Source organism: Perca fluviatilis, chromosome 8 (genome assembly GCF_010015445.1).
Source record: "Perca fluviatilis chromosome 8, GENO_Pfluv_1.0, whole genome shotgun sequence".
Lineage (NCBI taxonomy): Eukaryota > Metazoa > Chordata > Actinopteri > Perciformes > Percidae > Perca > Perca fluviatilis.
Genome location: NC_053119.1, coordinates 13,000,221 through 13,016,276, shown reverse-complemented (window position 1 = coordinate 13,016,276; position 16,056 = coordinate 13,000,221). Strand labels below are relative to the sequence as shown.

The following is a 16,056-nucleotide window of genomic DNA, read 5'->3' as shown; positions in this document are numbered from 1 at the left end:
TAAACCTCTCCTGGTTCGTGTCAGACTCAGAAACAGAACAGACAAATCAAACTAAAATCCTCCCATAGTCTTCACATGGAGGAAAAAAAGGACAGAAGGTTTCTCTGTCTTCGGTGTGGGAAAACTCCCTCTGGACAGCTGTGGAACTGTTACTCCCTCTAGTGGGACAAAAAGCATGTCTCCTGCTGAAGGCTCACTGGCAGAAACCTAAAAACTTTAACTATGTCCAGTGTGCACTGTTGCAACATGAGTTGCAACATGTGTGACCACTGTGTGTTTTTACAGCAAACTGCCCCAGACTTGAGTAGATTGACAACCACAACACAAAAATAATGGCTCTCACTATGGTTACAGTCTCTCGCCGACCTTTCTCCTGATCTACTGTATTTCGCCAAACGCAACCTATACTAAAACCTTTACTTTACTGGATATGTTAAATTTTTCATGTTTTAAAACAATAGTCAGGTGCTCATATGAATGTTAAAATAGGTTTGCTTTCTGTAATAATTCCTCCTGTTCATACTGGCCATTGCCTTTTTGTTACTATCCTTCCTGCAGCTCAAGGGAAACACAAAGAAGGAATACATTTTTTTTGCAATGTTCATACAAGAGCCTCACAACTGTTTTAACACAGACTTGTGAATTTAAAAATTATAAAAAATCGGCATGCCCTAATAGATAAAACCACATCAAACGTAAAACGTTAACATAATGTATTACCAAATTAACAAATCTGACAACTAATATCAGTGTGCCTCTCGTCTTTCAGCCTCGTGATAGACACGTAAAGGGAGGTGGTCAGTCCCCAAGGGTTCACATTAAAGTCCACCACATTATTGCTGGTGGACTTTAATGTAAACATGTAACCCTCTGCATTGCACTCATGTCTCTGTGCTCATTGCGATTTGAGCCAATGTTATCAAAGACAACACAAAAACAAGAAGCAGCTCTGCAAGTCTTAAAGGGGCTTGTGTATAAGTGCTTCTCCATTAACGGCAGACCTTTTAGAACAGAAGACTGTATGAGGGCACATGCTGACATCTACTGTACCTACATTGCACTTTTAAAGTAATGAGTTACATTTTAAGGTTACATTTTCCTCTGTGTCAGAAAGCAGTGCTCACATAAGTGTCTCTCTGCACACACTGCATCCAGGATTTAGATATACCTTTGGTCAAAGTAACTCAGAACTGCTGCTGTTTAGAGTAAACAGAAGCCTTGCAGGGGGAAATATCAGATATATGTGGGCAGGTTATGGCTGAGCCGTCGCCAGGTCTGCTGTCAGATCACCTAAGCAGGAATCCAATTCACTTTATTACTTGCCATGGCAGAGGAAAGGGACCAGACTGGAGCCTCCTGGGGGGACCTGCCACAACCTGATGAATATCCTGAACCACATCTGGAGGACGGAGCTGTGCTGAATGGAGAGGCGAAGGAGAAACCCACCAAACATGAGCCAGTAAAATGCAAGCTCAACCTACTGCAGATGCTAAAGGCCACAGAGAGCTGGAGCCCACCTCAGAGTCGGGACAGATATGGGGCAGAGAAGTCTGAGGTTGGAACAGGAGAGTTGGTGCCTGAAGCTCTGAAGACGGGCATGGTGAGCAAGCTTCACTTCCTGACTTTGACTGACTGGTTTGTCAGGCCTGTCTAGATCAAGACTTAGGCTATATATTGTGCGGTACGTGCATTTGCAAGTGTACTCCACAGGAAACCTGTGAATCTGCACACACTCAGGCTGTTAATGATTTTAGTTGTAATGTGCAGGCCTCTATGAATGTTTGACCAGCACTCGCGCACACATATTTCACTCATTTTACCATTTTTAGAAGATAGAGCAGACTTAAAAGAGATGTGTGCCGATTTTACACATCAAAGTCTGTTTACAGGTCTTGGGGTATGCTGCTGCATTTCTAGAGGGAGCTGTGTGAAATCTGATGAATTGGCTCAAGTGATGTCACTTGATTCAGCTTCAGTTGGAGTTCAAGACTACAAGTATGAAAATGAAAAAAATCTGGAGGTGTGGAGTTAGAAAGAACTGAGCTTACCAGACATCTGTTGCCCATACCTCATCTCTGCTGCCGGCTACATTAACCGCTACTAACCGCATAACACACCCAACCACCTGACCATTGCATTGTGGGTAATGTAGGCACCAGGTATTGAATGTCCACATCACAAAAACTCCACAACATAGATTTTCTGTCTCCCCTTTCCTGTCTTCAGCTATCCTATGAAATAAATGCCAAAAAAGCTTTAAAAAAATTAAATAAATAAATGTTAAATTCCAAGACCAATTATGACATAATCAGGTGTTTTTTCTCTCTGACTTTAGAAAGCGCCTCTAGAATCACAGAAAACTTTGTACAACTGTTTTTACAGGCTGTGATGTACTTTCCATGACAGGTAAGCTAAAACCAGGGAAATTCCCCTTTAAGAGACTTTTAGTCACACTGCAGAGCTGCGGAGGAAACAATGAATTCTACAGTCTTCTTTCTCTCTCTGACTAACAAGCTCTGTCGTGAATGTATGTTCATGTACGTACATCACTTTGCTGTCTATTTAATGTATACCCGGAGAGCAAGGTGCACTTTACTGTACAGATTCACATTCATCTGTGGCCTCAAATAACACTTAACTCTCTGATGTCTCCACCCATCACCTTGGCCTGTTGGGGGCGAAGGTGTGGCATAAAGCGTCACTATGCATGTGAACTCTCTAATCAGTTTAACAGCATCAGCTTGCAGCACTGCATAGTTAAAGTACAGTGGTCAGTGTGAGAGCAGCTCTGGCAGCATGAAGAAAGTATATAGTCTAGTGAACACAACTAAAGCTAAGGACCAGGAGGCAGTGCAGTCCATCTGCATCAAGGTATCATTGCTTTTGTTTCAGAAGTGGTGTTACTCTCTATATTTGAGTTTTTCTTTAGAGGGCAGTGAGTAAAGTCTTTATATTGAATTAGTAACCAATAAGTTGTTTTAATAGGAGTACTTGAATACACTTTTAAAATCACAATTTATACCTTTTTTTCTAACTACTACAACTGTGAATGTTCTTGGGATTTTATTGATTTAAAAAGGTAATTAGAAATTCAGACTTTTTCAGGTTTCAAATTAATGCACAAATGGTTTCCCCAAGCATACATTTATTTACACATTAAGACCCGCAGCCACTTTAATTATTAGCTTTAATGGCTGTCATTGTACTTTAATAGTAGCTGGCTTGGATTCAAAGCTATTTTCTGAGTCCTGTAAGAGATCGTTTTGTGATCATTAAGTGAGCTTTCACATTGCCTCAAGTCACAGCTCAATGTCTTTTGTCTTTTGTTAAAGATTAAGCAGCTGCTTGAGTAAGTGCAAGCTGTATTCAAGAGATTGTTTTCAAGTGATCTTACTCTAACAAAACTAGAGCTGCATTTTAAGCCAGTCTAAATTCAGGACCAAGTCAGGAAAGTGGATCAATTTAGATTTTACTTGAAACCCTTTATCAACCAATCAAAGTGGGATGTTTTAAATCAGGAGGATTATGAAGAAAAACTAAATATGATTGACAAGCTGGCATGATAAAGTGGAGGTACTGTAAATATGTTATAATGGTGATTAATCTCAATAATGTCAGAGGAAAGCAGAGTGCTGAGAAACTCCCACAGAGATCCTCATTACAAACGTTCATGAGCAGCTCAAGTTGAATTGTTCCTAATGAGAAATTTGAGGACTCAAATTGTAGCAGCATCCCATGAAAGATGCCTCTCTTAATCCTGACTGATAGTGATGCCAATTCTGCTGTGATGAATGTCATTAGTTATGAGTTAAAGACTTGTCAGTTAAACCTGAAGACTTTTATGATAACCACATGGAAACACAGCTTCAATGGATTACTTTTACTTCACTCTTACGTTTGGAGCAGTTGCTTGACATAAAATAGGATATGTATAAACTGTATATACTTAATGTTGATTTTTTGGAGTTGGGCCCAGTGAGTCAGGCGAGCAGCCAGGGAGTGGACATTGCCAAGTGGGACTCCTGTGGCAGCAGCCCAGCCTTAAAAAAGTCCCAGTGGATAGTGAGACAGCAGCAGATGCAGGGATGAGTCAGGAGAAGACAAGGAGATTTGTGATAGTGCAGGCTGTGAGCAGAGAGGTGGTACTTTTCAATCAAATATGCTGTAAAGGGTGGTGCTTATGTCCAATTTTGGCTATCATGACTACATCAGGTTTGTCTTTTTCAAGCATGAAGTTGATGAGACTTTATGCTTGTGACCTGCAGTGAAGTAACAACTGCTAAATGGTTGACTCTTTTTTATTTTGTCTGTTTGTGTCTCTTTTTTTGGTTTCACAGCAAATACAGTTCACTGAACAGAAGCCAAAATTCAACAAACATTCTGCCAACACCAGTTGTCGCTCTCCGGCTGGTTCCATCTCACAGTCTATAGATAGCTACAGTTCAGGTATGGAAACTTGAAAAAACAACACACTCTTAAGTCTGATCACATGTCTTTGATACATAAACTGAGCTGGTTCTGATCCCAGCAGCACGCGAACTACAGGCCCCCGAGGATTAGCCTCGGTGCTTTTCTCCTTCAGCTAAACCTTAATTAAAAAGGAAAAGTCTTCTGAAGAAACAAGTCTCTTTAATTTAGTCCTAATCGGCTCTCTCTGAGCCTCTTTGAAATGTATCAATCACTGCCACAGTTCATACAGACTTCAAAGGCTCCTCAGAGAAAAGTCGGTGACACTTTACTTGAAGGTATCTACATAAGAGTGACATGACTAGGGTTGGGTACCCAAACGTGGTGCCAATAGGGCACCGGTTCCGACGTAAACGGTAGTAACGAGGCCGAATAAGAACGAATATTTCGGTTCCTTATTTCGGTGCCTGACTATTTTTTGTTTTCAGAAGCATTGCTGCACAGGACGTTACCGTTAGCTAGTAGATGGATTAAACACAATGGTTAAAATGCTGACATCTTACGTTAAGCGGCGTAAAGTGTGACTATATTTCACTGTAGAGGATTCCAACACCGGGACGTAACAGTCTGCAGCTGCCGTTGTCGGAAAAACAACACAAACGGTGCGTTCACTTGAAACTCGCCAGCCTTGTGGTGCATTGTAAAATACCCTTTTCACATCTGGTGCTTGTTTTTGTTGTTTACCAGCAATTTACTGGTGAAATAAGTCATTGTTATAAGTTATTTTTATTACATTATTAATCAATTATTTAATTTTGACCATATGGCAAATAAACAATACAACAATAAAGCAATAAACAAGCCGTTCTTTAATGTCGCCAACTGTTGTTTTGTGCTCCTTTTTTATATTTTATATTATATACATTATATATATTTCGTTTCAGGCCCCGGTTCAGGCACCGGTTCAGGCACCGTTTAGGCACTGGCACCGTTTTAAAAGTATTGATTTAGCACCGGTATCGGAAAAAAACCCAAACGATACTCAACCCTAGACACGGTCATAACACATGAACCCTAACCCTAACTCTAACCCTAACCATAACTTGTCATGACAAAAACCAAATGACACTTACTACAAGAAGCGTTATGTCATAAACGTTTATGACTTGTTTACAATGTTTATGACACGTTCATGACAGTGTCATGTCACTCTTATGTAGATACCTTCAAGTAAAGTGTAACCGAAAAGTCTCACCTAGCTAGAGTCTGACTCCAAACACAAGGCTGGCAGAGCCAATTCCTAACTTTCAAGCTTTCCAACAAAACGTGTGTCTCTGTATTACTCTTACTATATTATACTTCACTAAGTTTGGTTTTAGACATTACACAATATCAGCTGATTGTGTTTCTAAACAATGCCTTACTTCTGTGTTGCAGTGTGCAGTGAAAGCGAGGATGAGTCCTCTCCCAGAGACAAGCCTCAGAAGACCTCCAAAGGCCTTTCTGACTTCTGCATCAAAAACATAAAACAGGCTGAATTTGGACGCAGAGAAATAGAAGCCGCACAGCAAGGTAAAGATAAAGAGTTCTCCTTACAAGTGAAGATGACAAAATATATATCATTTTTGTAGCACCTATCCAAGAAGCGACACACAAGAGAATATTAGGCCATAAATAAATGAAATGTGTCGGTTCTTAAATTGAATGTCCCATCCTCGTCGAACCATTGTCTGTTCTTCTGTGGTGGTGATGGCGCAGTTGATATGACACATGCCTTTGGTGTGGGAGATCTGGGTTCAATTCCCACTGTAGATACATCAACCCATGTGTCCCTGAGCAAGACACTTAATCCCTAGTTGCTCCAGAGGTGTGCAACCTCTGACATATAGAGCAATTGTAAGTTGCTTTGGATAAAAGAGTCAGCTAAATGACATATAATGTAATGTAACGAATGTGATATATAGAAATGCCAGCACTGATGGTCCTGAGGAAAAGAGCATGTGGGGAGAAACCTCTTGCTGGTGCCAAAGTGATGGGCTGCACACACGTCACTTCACAGACAGCGGTCAGTTCATCACACACACACACACACACACACACACACACACACACACAGAGTTTTACTGTGTGCCACACTACACCCTGGTTGTGGCTGATTATTTGGCATTATTCTTCTGTTATCTGCATTAGAAATGATGAAATTATAAAAAAAAAGACTTGTTTTGTTGACTCTGTGTGTTTACGTTCTCTTGCAGGTGTTGATTGAGACTCTGTCTGTGTTGGGGGCTCAGTGTCGCTGGGCGGCCTGTAACATCTTCTCCACTCAGAACACTGTGGCTGCTGCTCTGGCTGAAAGAGGTACGGCAGTCTGTGCAACCTGCTTCTCCAAGCTGACCAACCTGGCTCATCTGGTTTTCTTTTAATAATTACATCACCTGCTCTTTACCTCAGGCACTTCAGTGTTTGCGTGGAGAGGAGAATCAGAGGAAGACTTCTGGTGGTGTATTGACCGATGTGTCGGTGCTGAGACCTGGCAGCCCAACATGGTACTGTGATGAAACGAAAGGACAGTACTCATAATTTATTTTAAGATTGATTGGCCAAAGTTTGGAGATATAAAACCTTAGTTCACCGCAGTGAAATTAGGTTTGGTGGCATTTACAGTTTTTTTCGATTGCTTAAGCACTATTTTGAAAGGAGGGACTGGTTTTTCAAAACACTACACCCAATTAGCAGAACATCTCAGACCCTTTGCTAAATGACACACTCTTGCAAAAACTATACACTAATTTATAAAAAACATGTTTTATGAAACACAAATCATACCCAAATCAGTCAACATGGAGAATCAACAACAACACGTCCCAGTTTTCGGACAGCTACTACAGTATGTGCATAACACTGTTAGCTCAGCAAATAACAGACAAACATGAAATACTGTATCCAATACAGGTTACAATTACAGAAAAAACAAACAAACAAAAAATCTGAAAAAGTACAGAAAATACTAGACATTACTGTATCTCTTCGCCTAGCTGGATATGGCCAGATAATTTCATCAACACCACAGGCAATATATCCTCATTGGCAAGACAACGTGGGAAGAACCATCTTGAATGTTGAATCCATCCTTGCATAGCTGCAAGTCAACCTGTTCACAGGCGTCCTCCATGGCCTGACTGAGGGGTACCTAGTCTTCCTCTACATCCTTCTCCTCCTCTGTGGATTCCCCCTTTCACCCTCCCTCTTATTCTGACTCCTTCCATTTTGGTTAAAGGCAGGTGAACTTACCTGCTCATTTTTATAGTGCTTACATGTAAGGTCATTTGACAGTCAGTGCTTTGGAATTGGAAGTGACGGCATGATATACTTCTGTGTCTAATGTATACAAGTGTGTTTAGTGTTTTGCAAATCACTGTGTGTATTGTTTTGCAAAAAGTGTGAGGTTGACATTGTGCTTATAGTGGTGCACATCTGGGCCAATCCTTGAGTGTAAGGTTTTTATAATTGCGTAATACTTTTCATTTCAGTGTGTAAGCAATCGGCAACAACTGTAATCAGTAGTGCTTGACAATTAAAATCAAATGAACGTGTTCTAAAGAAACTCAAGGTTCTGTTAGTACAAAAATGTTTTAGTCTAATTATAACAAAAATGCAGTCACACTTTTCTCAGTTTTGGATCTTTTGGTATTAAAGTTATGTTAAATTATTTTGCTATCATTTGGCTTATTTTACTTTTCTGTCTGCTTCATTAGTGCATATTGGACAAAAACATTTTCTTTCTCCACAGATACGTACTGTATAAAAATTAAGTGACATGTAACAAAATAACATCAAAACTCAATAGCAAGGTTTCTTTCTTAATATAATATAAAATAAATATCCTGTTCATTTTAAAGCTTTACTGCGTAAATTTTTGATATTAATAAACGTCAAGCCATTGCCAAATGAGTTGCTACAAAGCTAATAACGACTATCAGCTCCACACAACTCTCTCTATATTTGTCAGTATGGCTATGTTCAGAAGATTGTGGCGTCCGGTGACATAATTACCTCTTCTGAAGAGTCTGTCATGTTTTTTTGCTCCTCCGTGTCCTCCTTGGTTACTAGCAACTGTATGAAGGAGGGATGGGGGTGCGTGCGCGATCACGTAAGGCTTGTATCATGTGAACGCGCAGACAGTTTTGTTGTCTTAGAATTCCTCATGGGGGACACAGAAACTACGCACTATAGCTTTAAAGGTACACTGTGTAGTGTTTTAAGTATTTTATTAGCTAAAATCAATGTCTTCATTCATAAATATGTCCTCATTGGTGTAAAATTACCTCTGCCAATGATTTGACTTATCCTCGTAAGCGAAGAATTTCTTATCTGTATTTACATCGGACAGGCAAGTCCAAGGAGGCTTCCATGTCGTTCCGCCATTTTTAAAAACTATAATGGCTGAGAGGGACATAAAGCACAAGCTTACCTGTCTAGCTAATCCACAACGCGTTTTCGTTCAGAGCCAGCGTCACGTAACTGAAACCAGCTGAAACGGAGAAGGAGATCAGTGAGAGGCACTTGTCATTGCCCCGGCAAATTTGAAAGCCTGCACTGCACTTTAGTTTATAATGGAGGATCATACTTATGCCATACTGAATTTGCATGGATAAGTTTAAATACAATTTTACTTTGTATTTGGGTGAACTGTGCCTTTAATGACTGAGAGTTTAGCTTGTTTTTTCACAGATTCTGGATGATGGAGGGGACCTGACCCACTGGATCTATAAGAAGCACCCAGACCTGTTCAAGAAGATCATAGGCATCGTGGAGGAAAGTGTGACAGGCATCTATCGGTTAGGTTCACACAAAACTTGAATGATATTCTGACACGTTCACAAAGTCCTTCTCCACTTCACACGTGTGTCTCTCCGCCTGTGTTTCAGGTTATACCAGCTATCAAAGGCAGGCAAGCTGTGTGTCCCAGCCATGAACGTTAACGACTCGGTGACCAAGCAGAAATTTGAAAACCTTTACTGCTGCAAGGAGTCCATACTGGATGGGTAATGAGTCATGTTTTGAATGTAAACAGGTAAAACCACTGGACCAGTACAGAGCAACAGAGTAACTGTGTTGAACTCTTCTGTCAGGTTGAAGAGAACCACTGACATCATGTTTGGAGGAAAACAGGTGGTGGTGTGCGGCTATGGGGAGGTCAGTGGAAAAAAAGAATGTTCCCAGTGCTGCTGGGAATGTGACACTTTTATGTCACATGCATGTGACATACATTCAAGCAGCTCTACCACCTTTTTTTCTCTCTTCCGGTAGGTTGGCAAAGGTTGCTGTGCTGCCCTGAAAGCATTGAGTGCTGTCGTATATGTCACAGAAGTGGATCCCATTTGTGCCGTTCAGGCCTGGTATGAATAAAGGAATCTTTTATCAGCACTATGTGAAGTGTTTCACTCTGTTCAATGGGACACTGTAGCAGAACATCATGAAACATTTTGTATGTGTGTGACCCCCTTTTTTGCCCTTCTCTCAGCATGGATGGCTTCAGAGTGATTCAGTTGAGGGAAGTGGTCAGACAGGCAGACATGGTCATCACCTGCACAGGTAAGTAACTGCTGTTCTCTACAAAGTCATCTTAGCTCTTATTAAACATTAAACATCGTAATTTCCCCTTGCGGGATTAATAAAGAATAAATTATTATTATTATTATTATTATTATTATTAAGAATATCACTACAGTTCCAATTTGCTTTGTCTCTGTTTCTCTGCAGGCAATAAAAACGTGGTAGAGAGGGAACATCTGGACAGAATGAAGAGCGGCTGCATCGTCTGCAACATGGGACACTGCAGCACCGAGATTGATTTGGTATGAAGTGTCTGTGCTTATTCATGTTTTTTATCTGTGTGTGTGTAAACCTGTATTTACGTATGCTTTTGTGTTTCTTCTCAGTTGAGTCTGCGGACTGCAGAGCTGAGGTGGGAGCGTGTGAAGCCTAAGGTGGACCATGTTATCTGGCCTGACGGCAAGAGAATCGTCCTGTTGGCCGAGGTGATGATACTGTTATTAGTGCTATTAGATTTATATACCAGCAATGTGGGATATTGTACAGTATTGTAAAGTAAAGTCCCACAGTGTACTCTGAACGGGGGTCTTTGCCACCGTGAACGGTGTCATTAATTCCTGCACGTTATCCTGTTTATTACTCAGCCACTTACAAAATACATGCATCACCTGACATGAAATATTGATTTCAAGTGAAAGTTACAGCGGTTATTTTGAATGCTTACTGCTAGGGTGATACATTGTAGCTAGAAGGAATTTTTATCACTTTACTTATCTCACATAGCATTAAGCTTCTATATCACACGTTAACACACAATAATAAATACAATTAAAGAGAGTAAATATTAACCACAGCCAAATGTCTAAGAATGAAACATATTTTTTTATAAAAGCTGCGAAAAGGCATACTCATGGAGCCTTTTCTACATTACTATACTTATCATGCTGATTGTGGCTCTCCACGTTTATTTGAATTAAGCTAACCTTACAGGGAGCTCGAACTGTTCTGTTATCAATAATTAACTAACTGGCTAGCTAATAGTTAGCTTTATCTGACATCTAACAGACAAATTAGAGCAGTGGTTCCCAAACTTTAACACTTGAAGGACCCCTAAACTGACACAAATTAGACCACAGACCCCCATCTGATATGATTTTTGCTTTTAGATGTTTTATTACATTAAGTGATGAAGCCCATGACCATAATTTAATTAATTCATAAATATTGCTATTAACTTACTTATGGATGGAATTATAGTGGTAATTTTAGTGGGAAAAAAATGATTCCCCTTTTTGCTGGGGACACCTTGGAACACCCTCAAGGACCACTGGGGTCCCCAGACCCCACTTTGGGAACCACTGCATTAGAGCACAATACCATTCCTGTCAACCTACCAACCAGGGCAGGCTGAAGTTACTTCAGACTGCCACAACGTCTGTAGCTCTCTGCTACAAGCTGAGGTTAGCATGCACTGGCGAAACTGGAATAGGATACAAGTGAAGAAAGGAAGTGCTGCAGTTCAAAGCCAGACCAGCAAAAAAGTTCTGTTCTCTGGGTTAAATTGTAATATTGGGGAAAATTAATATATTAGCAATATTTCTTAGCAAGGTGTGACTGGTTAACAATAAATGTCTGGACTTCTTGAGTGCAGAATGACAAATGTTCTGCAAGTCTGTATTTGTTTATGATCTTTAGCCTGTATCATTTGTCATCATGTTGCCTGAAAACTGCATGTCTGTGTTATATATACATATAACTGTAACTAGATATAAATACACACCTGTCCAGGATTTAAAAAGCCTCAGGATGCTGCCTTTGTCAGATCAAAAGTGAGTTTTCAAAACGATTTCATAGCAGTGTTTTCCAGTGCAGTCCTACAGCTCTACTAATGATAACAAATGAAAGGCTCAACAGATTTACCTGATCATTGTTAGAGTATGCAGCTCTTAAGGGATACTTGAGGACTATTTTACACAATTATTAGAGATAATAAACTTTCAAGAAATATTAAGGTAGTCATCAGTAGCTGCTGTCATTTCACAGTATGTCATTTCAGTTTTTTTTATTTTCTCTCAGGGCCGTTTGTTAAATCTGAGCTGCTCCACGGTGCCCTTATTTGTCATCTCCGTCACCGCAACAACTCAGGTACGATCATTTGTTTTATGTAATTTACTTCAGAAATGTTTTCAGCAAAATGCTGAAAGCCTTGATGTGTTAATATTCTCTAAATGTATTACAGAGGATGTATCTGTAGCTCTGTCATGTTGAGGCTGTAGTTGTGTTACCTTGTTGTATGTCAGGCTCTGGCTCTCATAGAGCTGTACAGTGCTCCAGAAGGACGTTACAAACAGGACGTCTACCTGCTGCCAAAGAAGATGGGCAAGTCCTCAGCTTAAATATTCTAAAACATTACCATTACCTTTTTTGTTTTTTTTCATATTCATATTAATTTTATTCAAACATGATAAACCCTCTATTCTTTTAATTTCAGATGAATATGTGGCCAGTCTTCACCTGCAGACATTTGACGCTCACCTCACAGAGCTGACTGATGAACAGACCAAGTACCTGGGCATCAGCAAACACGGACCCTTCAAATCCAACTACTACAAGTGAGGACAAGTACACTTTTCTTACACAAAATCAACACACACACATATCATGTTTTGTATTTAACAGAAATCTATCTTTTTAATAGGTATTAATCCTCTGGACATAAAGCCGAAGCAGAAGTTCTTCAGATGTTCTTTTGTGGATTTGATGTTGAAAATAACCCCCACAGTCCTACAGACAGAGCACTGTCGCCCTCTACAGTCTCAATCGTACCCACACTCAATATTGTTTAGAGACAGTGGACTTTTACTCGTTCACTGATTTTTTTGTGTACTTACGTGTATCTGTTTTATGTGTTACACTTTTCCTGGTTATAATATAAATATATGTTCACAGTAACCAGAATGTAATCACAGTAAATTCTTAATTGAAACTAAAAGAGTATAAAATCAAGAGAAACCCAAAATGTTGAATGGGAGTTATTTATTCTTCTGCTTGAAATAATAACAACACCATTTATAAATTGGAGCAGCAATCAGTAAAGTATATTTAACCGACCACATATAACGACTGTTAACAGTTCACACCTTATGTGATCAACAGTCTTTGTCAACTGAATATCTGCTGATTATCAGTGAGGGAACACATTTAAATAGTTTCATGTCTCGTGCCCTATACTCCTGATTTATATCTAACATTACCACATTTACCTTAACTTCATGAAAGGAATGCTAAAAGTTGACATATTTTCATTGGCTTAATGCTCTCAAAGATAATTGTAGTTAAGCACGCATAAGATATCTTAATAACAAGAACAGATTTCCCTGCTTCTCTGTCTCACAAAAATTAGTTAACTTAACGTTTTCTTGTTGACGTTAGAACAGCATGAACAGTATTTTATTTTGTTTAATGTCTATGCTCACATCTGTGCTCATACAACCCCCATACATACAAGGTGTCCCTATATATTTTTTATTAAACTCTAAATTGCAATCAAAAAACAATGACTGATGGTAATGCTAATAAGCTCGACCTGCAGGTTGGAAGCAGCTCACTCAGCAGCTCTACAAAGACTGCACAGCCTCATAAGTGACTGTTGCCCCACTAGAGGGCGGAAGAGCACTGTTGTCTTTGGGTGATACTCACCATGAGTATAATTGCTTATATTTCTGTCATTTTAAGGCTTCGGTATTTATCCTGTTAAAAATATTTAGCACCGGCATACTTTTGTACGTAGCAAGAAAGACCATTCTCAAGTTCTGGATATCTAAGAACACCCCCTACACTGGACGATTGGTATAGGGAAGTCTTGGAAATACTCCCATTGGAAAAAGTGACTCATACCCTGCATGACAATTTCGAGGGATTCATCAAGATATGGCAACCAGTTCTGGCCATGGTGGACCCCTCTGGACTGAACTTTGTCTCACCCAACTAACAACATAGGATCTGACTACAGCCTGTTCTAGCAATTTGAATATAACTAGGCCTGCACGGTGGTGTGTGTCTGTCTTTTCATTATTTTTTAGGTTATTTTATCATTATTTTAGGGGTATGTCTCACTTTGTCTTTTTTTTTTTTTCATGGAAAATGTGGTTCTATACATAACTGGAACGGAAATGTGTATATTGAATACCAGAACCCCAATAAAAAGACTTTAATAAAAAGACTTAAAAAAAAATATGTATATATATATATACAGTACAGGCCAAAAGTTTGGACACACCTTCTCATTCAATGTGTTCCTTTATTTTCATGACTATTTACATTGTAGATTCTCACTGAAGGCATCAAAACTATGAATGAACACATATGGAATTATGTACTTAACAAAAAAGGTGTGAAATAACTGAAAACATGTCTTATATTTTAGATTCCTCAAAGTAGCCACCCTTTGCTTTTTTTGATAGCGCTACAAACCCTTGGTGTTCTCTCAATGAGCTTCATGAGGTAGTCACCTGAAATGGTTTTCACTTCACAGGTGTGCTTTGTCAGGGTTAATTATTGGTATTTTTTCCCTTATTAATAAAAAAAGTGCAGAAGTGACGTGCAGCAACGGCCGCTGCTTCAAGAAATAAACCTCTAGATATGGGCGCCCGCTCTACCAGGTGAGCAATCCAGGCACCTGAAAATTTGTTTTCAATCATGTGTAACACCCACTGCAGTACTTTGTAGTGAGCTTACATATTCTGGATTTGCTCACCCAGTCTCAGCAAAGGGCCAAAAACCAGACCAGGTTTCAAAGCTAAATTCAAAATAAAAAAAAATATCTGGGCTCATGAGGATACTCTTAATATCTCAACCACAGAAAAGGAGGGTGTCAGTGTCCCACTAACAGGAAAGGATGGAGAACAGTCCGAGCCTGAAGGTCAGCTACACCGCAGGTTGCTTGCTTTCTCACAGTCCATTGTCAACTTTACGCATCACTGGCAGTCCTCTAAGAGCCACCGCCACAGACTAGGCTGGCAACACTTCAGCCTTAAGGAAATCCAGCCTCTGCCTTCAGAGTCTGAGCCTGACCTTGGCGTGCACAAAAGAATGATGAAATTACCGCAAAAAAAAACATATCAAGAGGGTTTTTGTCATATTGCAAAAGCTCTGCACAGGTCATTTTGTTCTAGAGGCCTTGTGTATTCTGCCGTTCTTTGCAACTAATGTGATAGGAAAATGATATACAAATTTGAATAAAGATGTATTTAACAAGCATTGTATTACTTTATAAATGTATTGTATTTTTCAAGAAATTACTCATAGAGACGTTATTAGGCTTCATGCTGTTTGTCTACAGTTACCAAATGTTAAATATGATTCATGGACACTGAAAAGAAAAGAAAGTCATCCCGTCAATGTTGCCATTAGACCTACTAAACTTGAACTCAACAAATTAGTTATTTTCTTGTGAATCAATTAAACAACCACAAACACCAAAACATGATCATTGTTTCCACAAGGTTGAAAGCTGCAGTGTATCCTTTATTCTTTCACTGCCATAGGTATTGATAGTGATCATCATTTCAATTGAGTGTATCTATTTTCATCCCCTGTAATTTGTTCCTCTTTTCAGACGAAGCCTTTTTAAAAACATTTATCAGTCGAGCTTGTGAGTGTCCTCCCGTCTCACTTTGCCATGTGTGGCGTCCTCTGTCTCGGCAAAAACGAGGCTATTAATTACAACTCTTAGTTCCATTTGTATTATCAATACCTTATTTCATTTCAGGTACTTGTAGTTATGAGGCCACTGCAAAATTGTTTTAATTCAGTTATTTACTTTTTTTAAATAAACCATAACAAAATTGATTTATTTTTTATTGTATTTCAATTAGCTTTGGGGCAAAGTTATATTTTCAGATGAAATCATTTGATACTTACAGTAGCTTTACTTGATGAATTAGATTTCTAAAGTAGTTTTGGTTCCTGCTAGACGCTACGTAATCAACCCTGTTCCAAACAAATCCAGCCAGCCATATGACAATCATTATCTGTTTTCCTCGATTGTTGCATCCTGTCTGTCTCTGATCATGAAGTCCTATAAATACCCCC

At 39.4% G+C, this 16,056-nt stretch overlaps 1 protein-coding gene across 4 annotated transcripts; it reads left to right on the top strand.

Moving 5' to 3' along the window:
• Window positions 1-1,301: 1,301 nt before the first annotated feature.
• On the top strand, window positions 1,302-14,157 carry LOC120563354 (S-adenosylhomocysteine hydrolase-like protein 1). Of its 4 annotated transcripts, none has more exons than XM_039807480.1 (17): window positions 1,302-1,600; window positions 4,338-4,446; window positions 5,845-5,979; window positions 6,372-6,472; window positions 6,663-6,765; window positions 6,859-6,953; window positions 9,139-9,245; window positions 9,336-9,452; window positions 9,540-9,603; window positions 9,718-9,806; window positions 9,932-10,002; window positions 10,171-10,265; window positions 10,350-10,448; window positions 12,040-12,108; window positions 12,264-12,342; window positions 12,455-12,575; window positions 12,662-14,157. In XM_039807480.1, the coding sequence occupies exons 1-17, from the start codon at window positions 1,325-1,327 to the stop codon at window positions 12,666-12,668; spliced, it is 1,737 nt and encodes a 578-aa protein (XP_039663414.1). In that variant the 5' UTR covers window positions 1,302-1,324; the 3' UTR covers window positions 12,669-14,157. The 4 variants fall into 4 exon arrangements, with proteins under 4 accessions (XP_039663414.1, XP_039663415.1, XP_039663416.1 ...); XM_039807482.1 differs by lacking the exon at window positions 1,302-1,600 and adding an exon at window positions 2,774-2,871; XM_039807481.1 differs by lacking the exon at window positions 12,662-14,157 and having other exon boundaries at window positions 12,455-12,579.
• The last annotated feature ends 1,899 nt before the right edge of the window (window positions 14,158-16,056 follow it).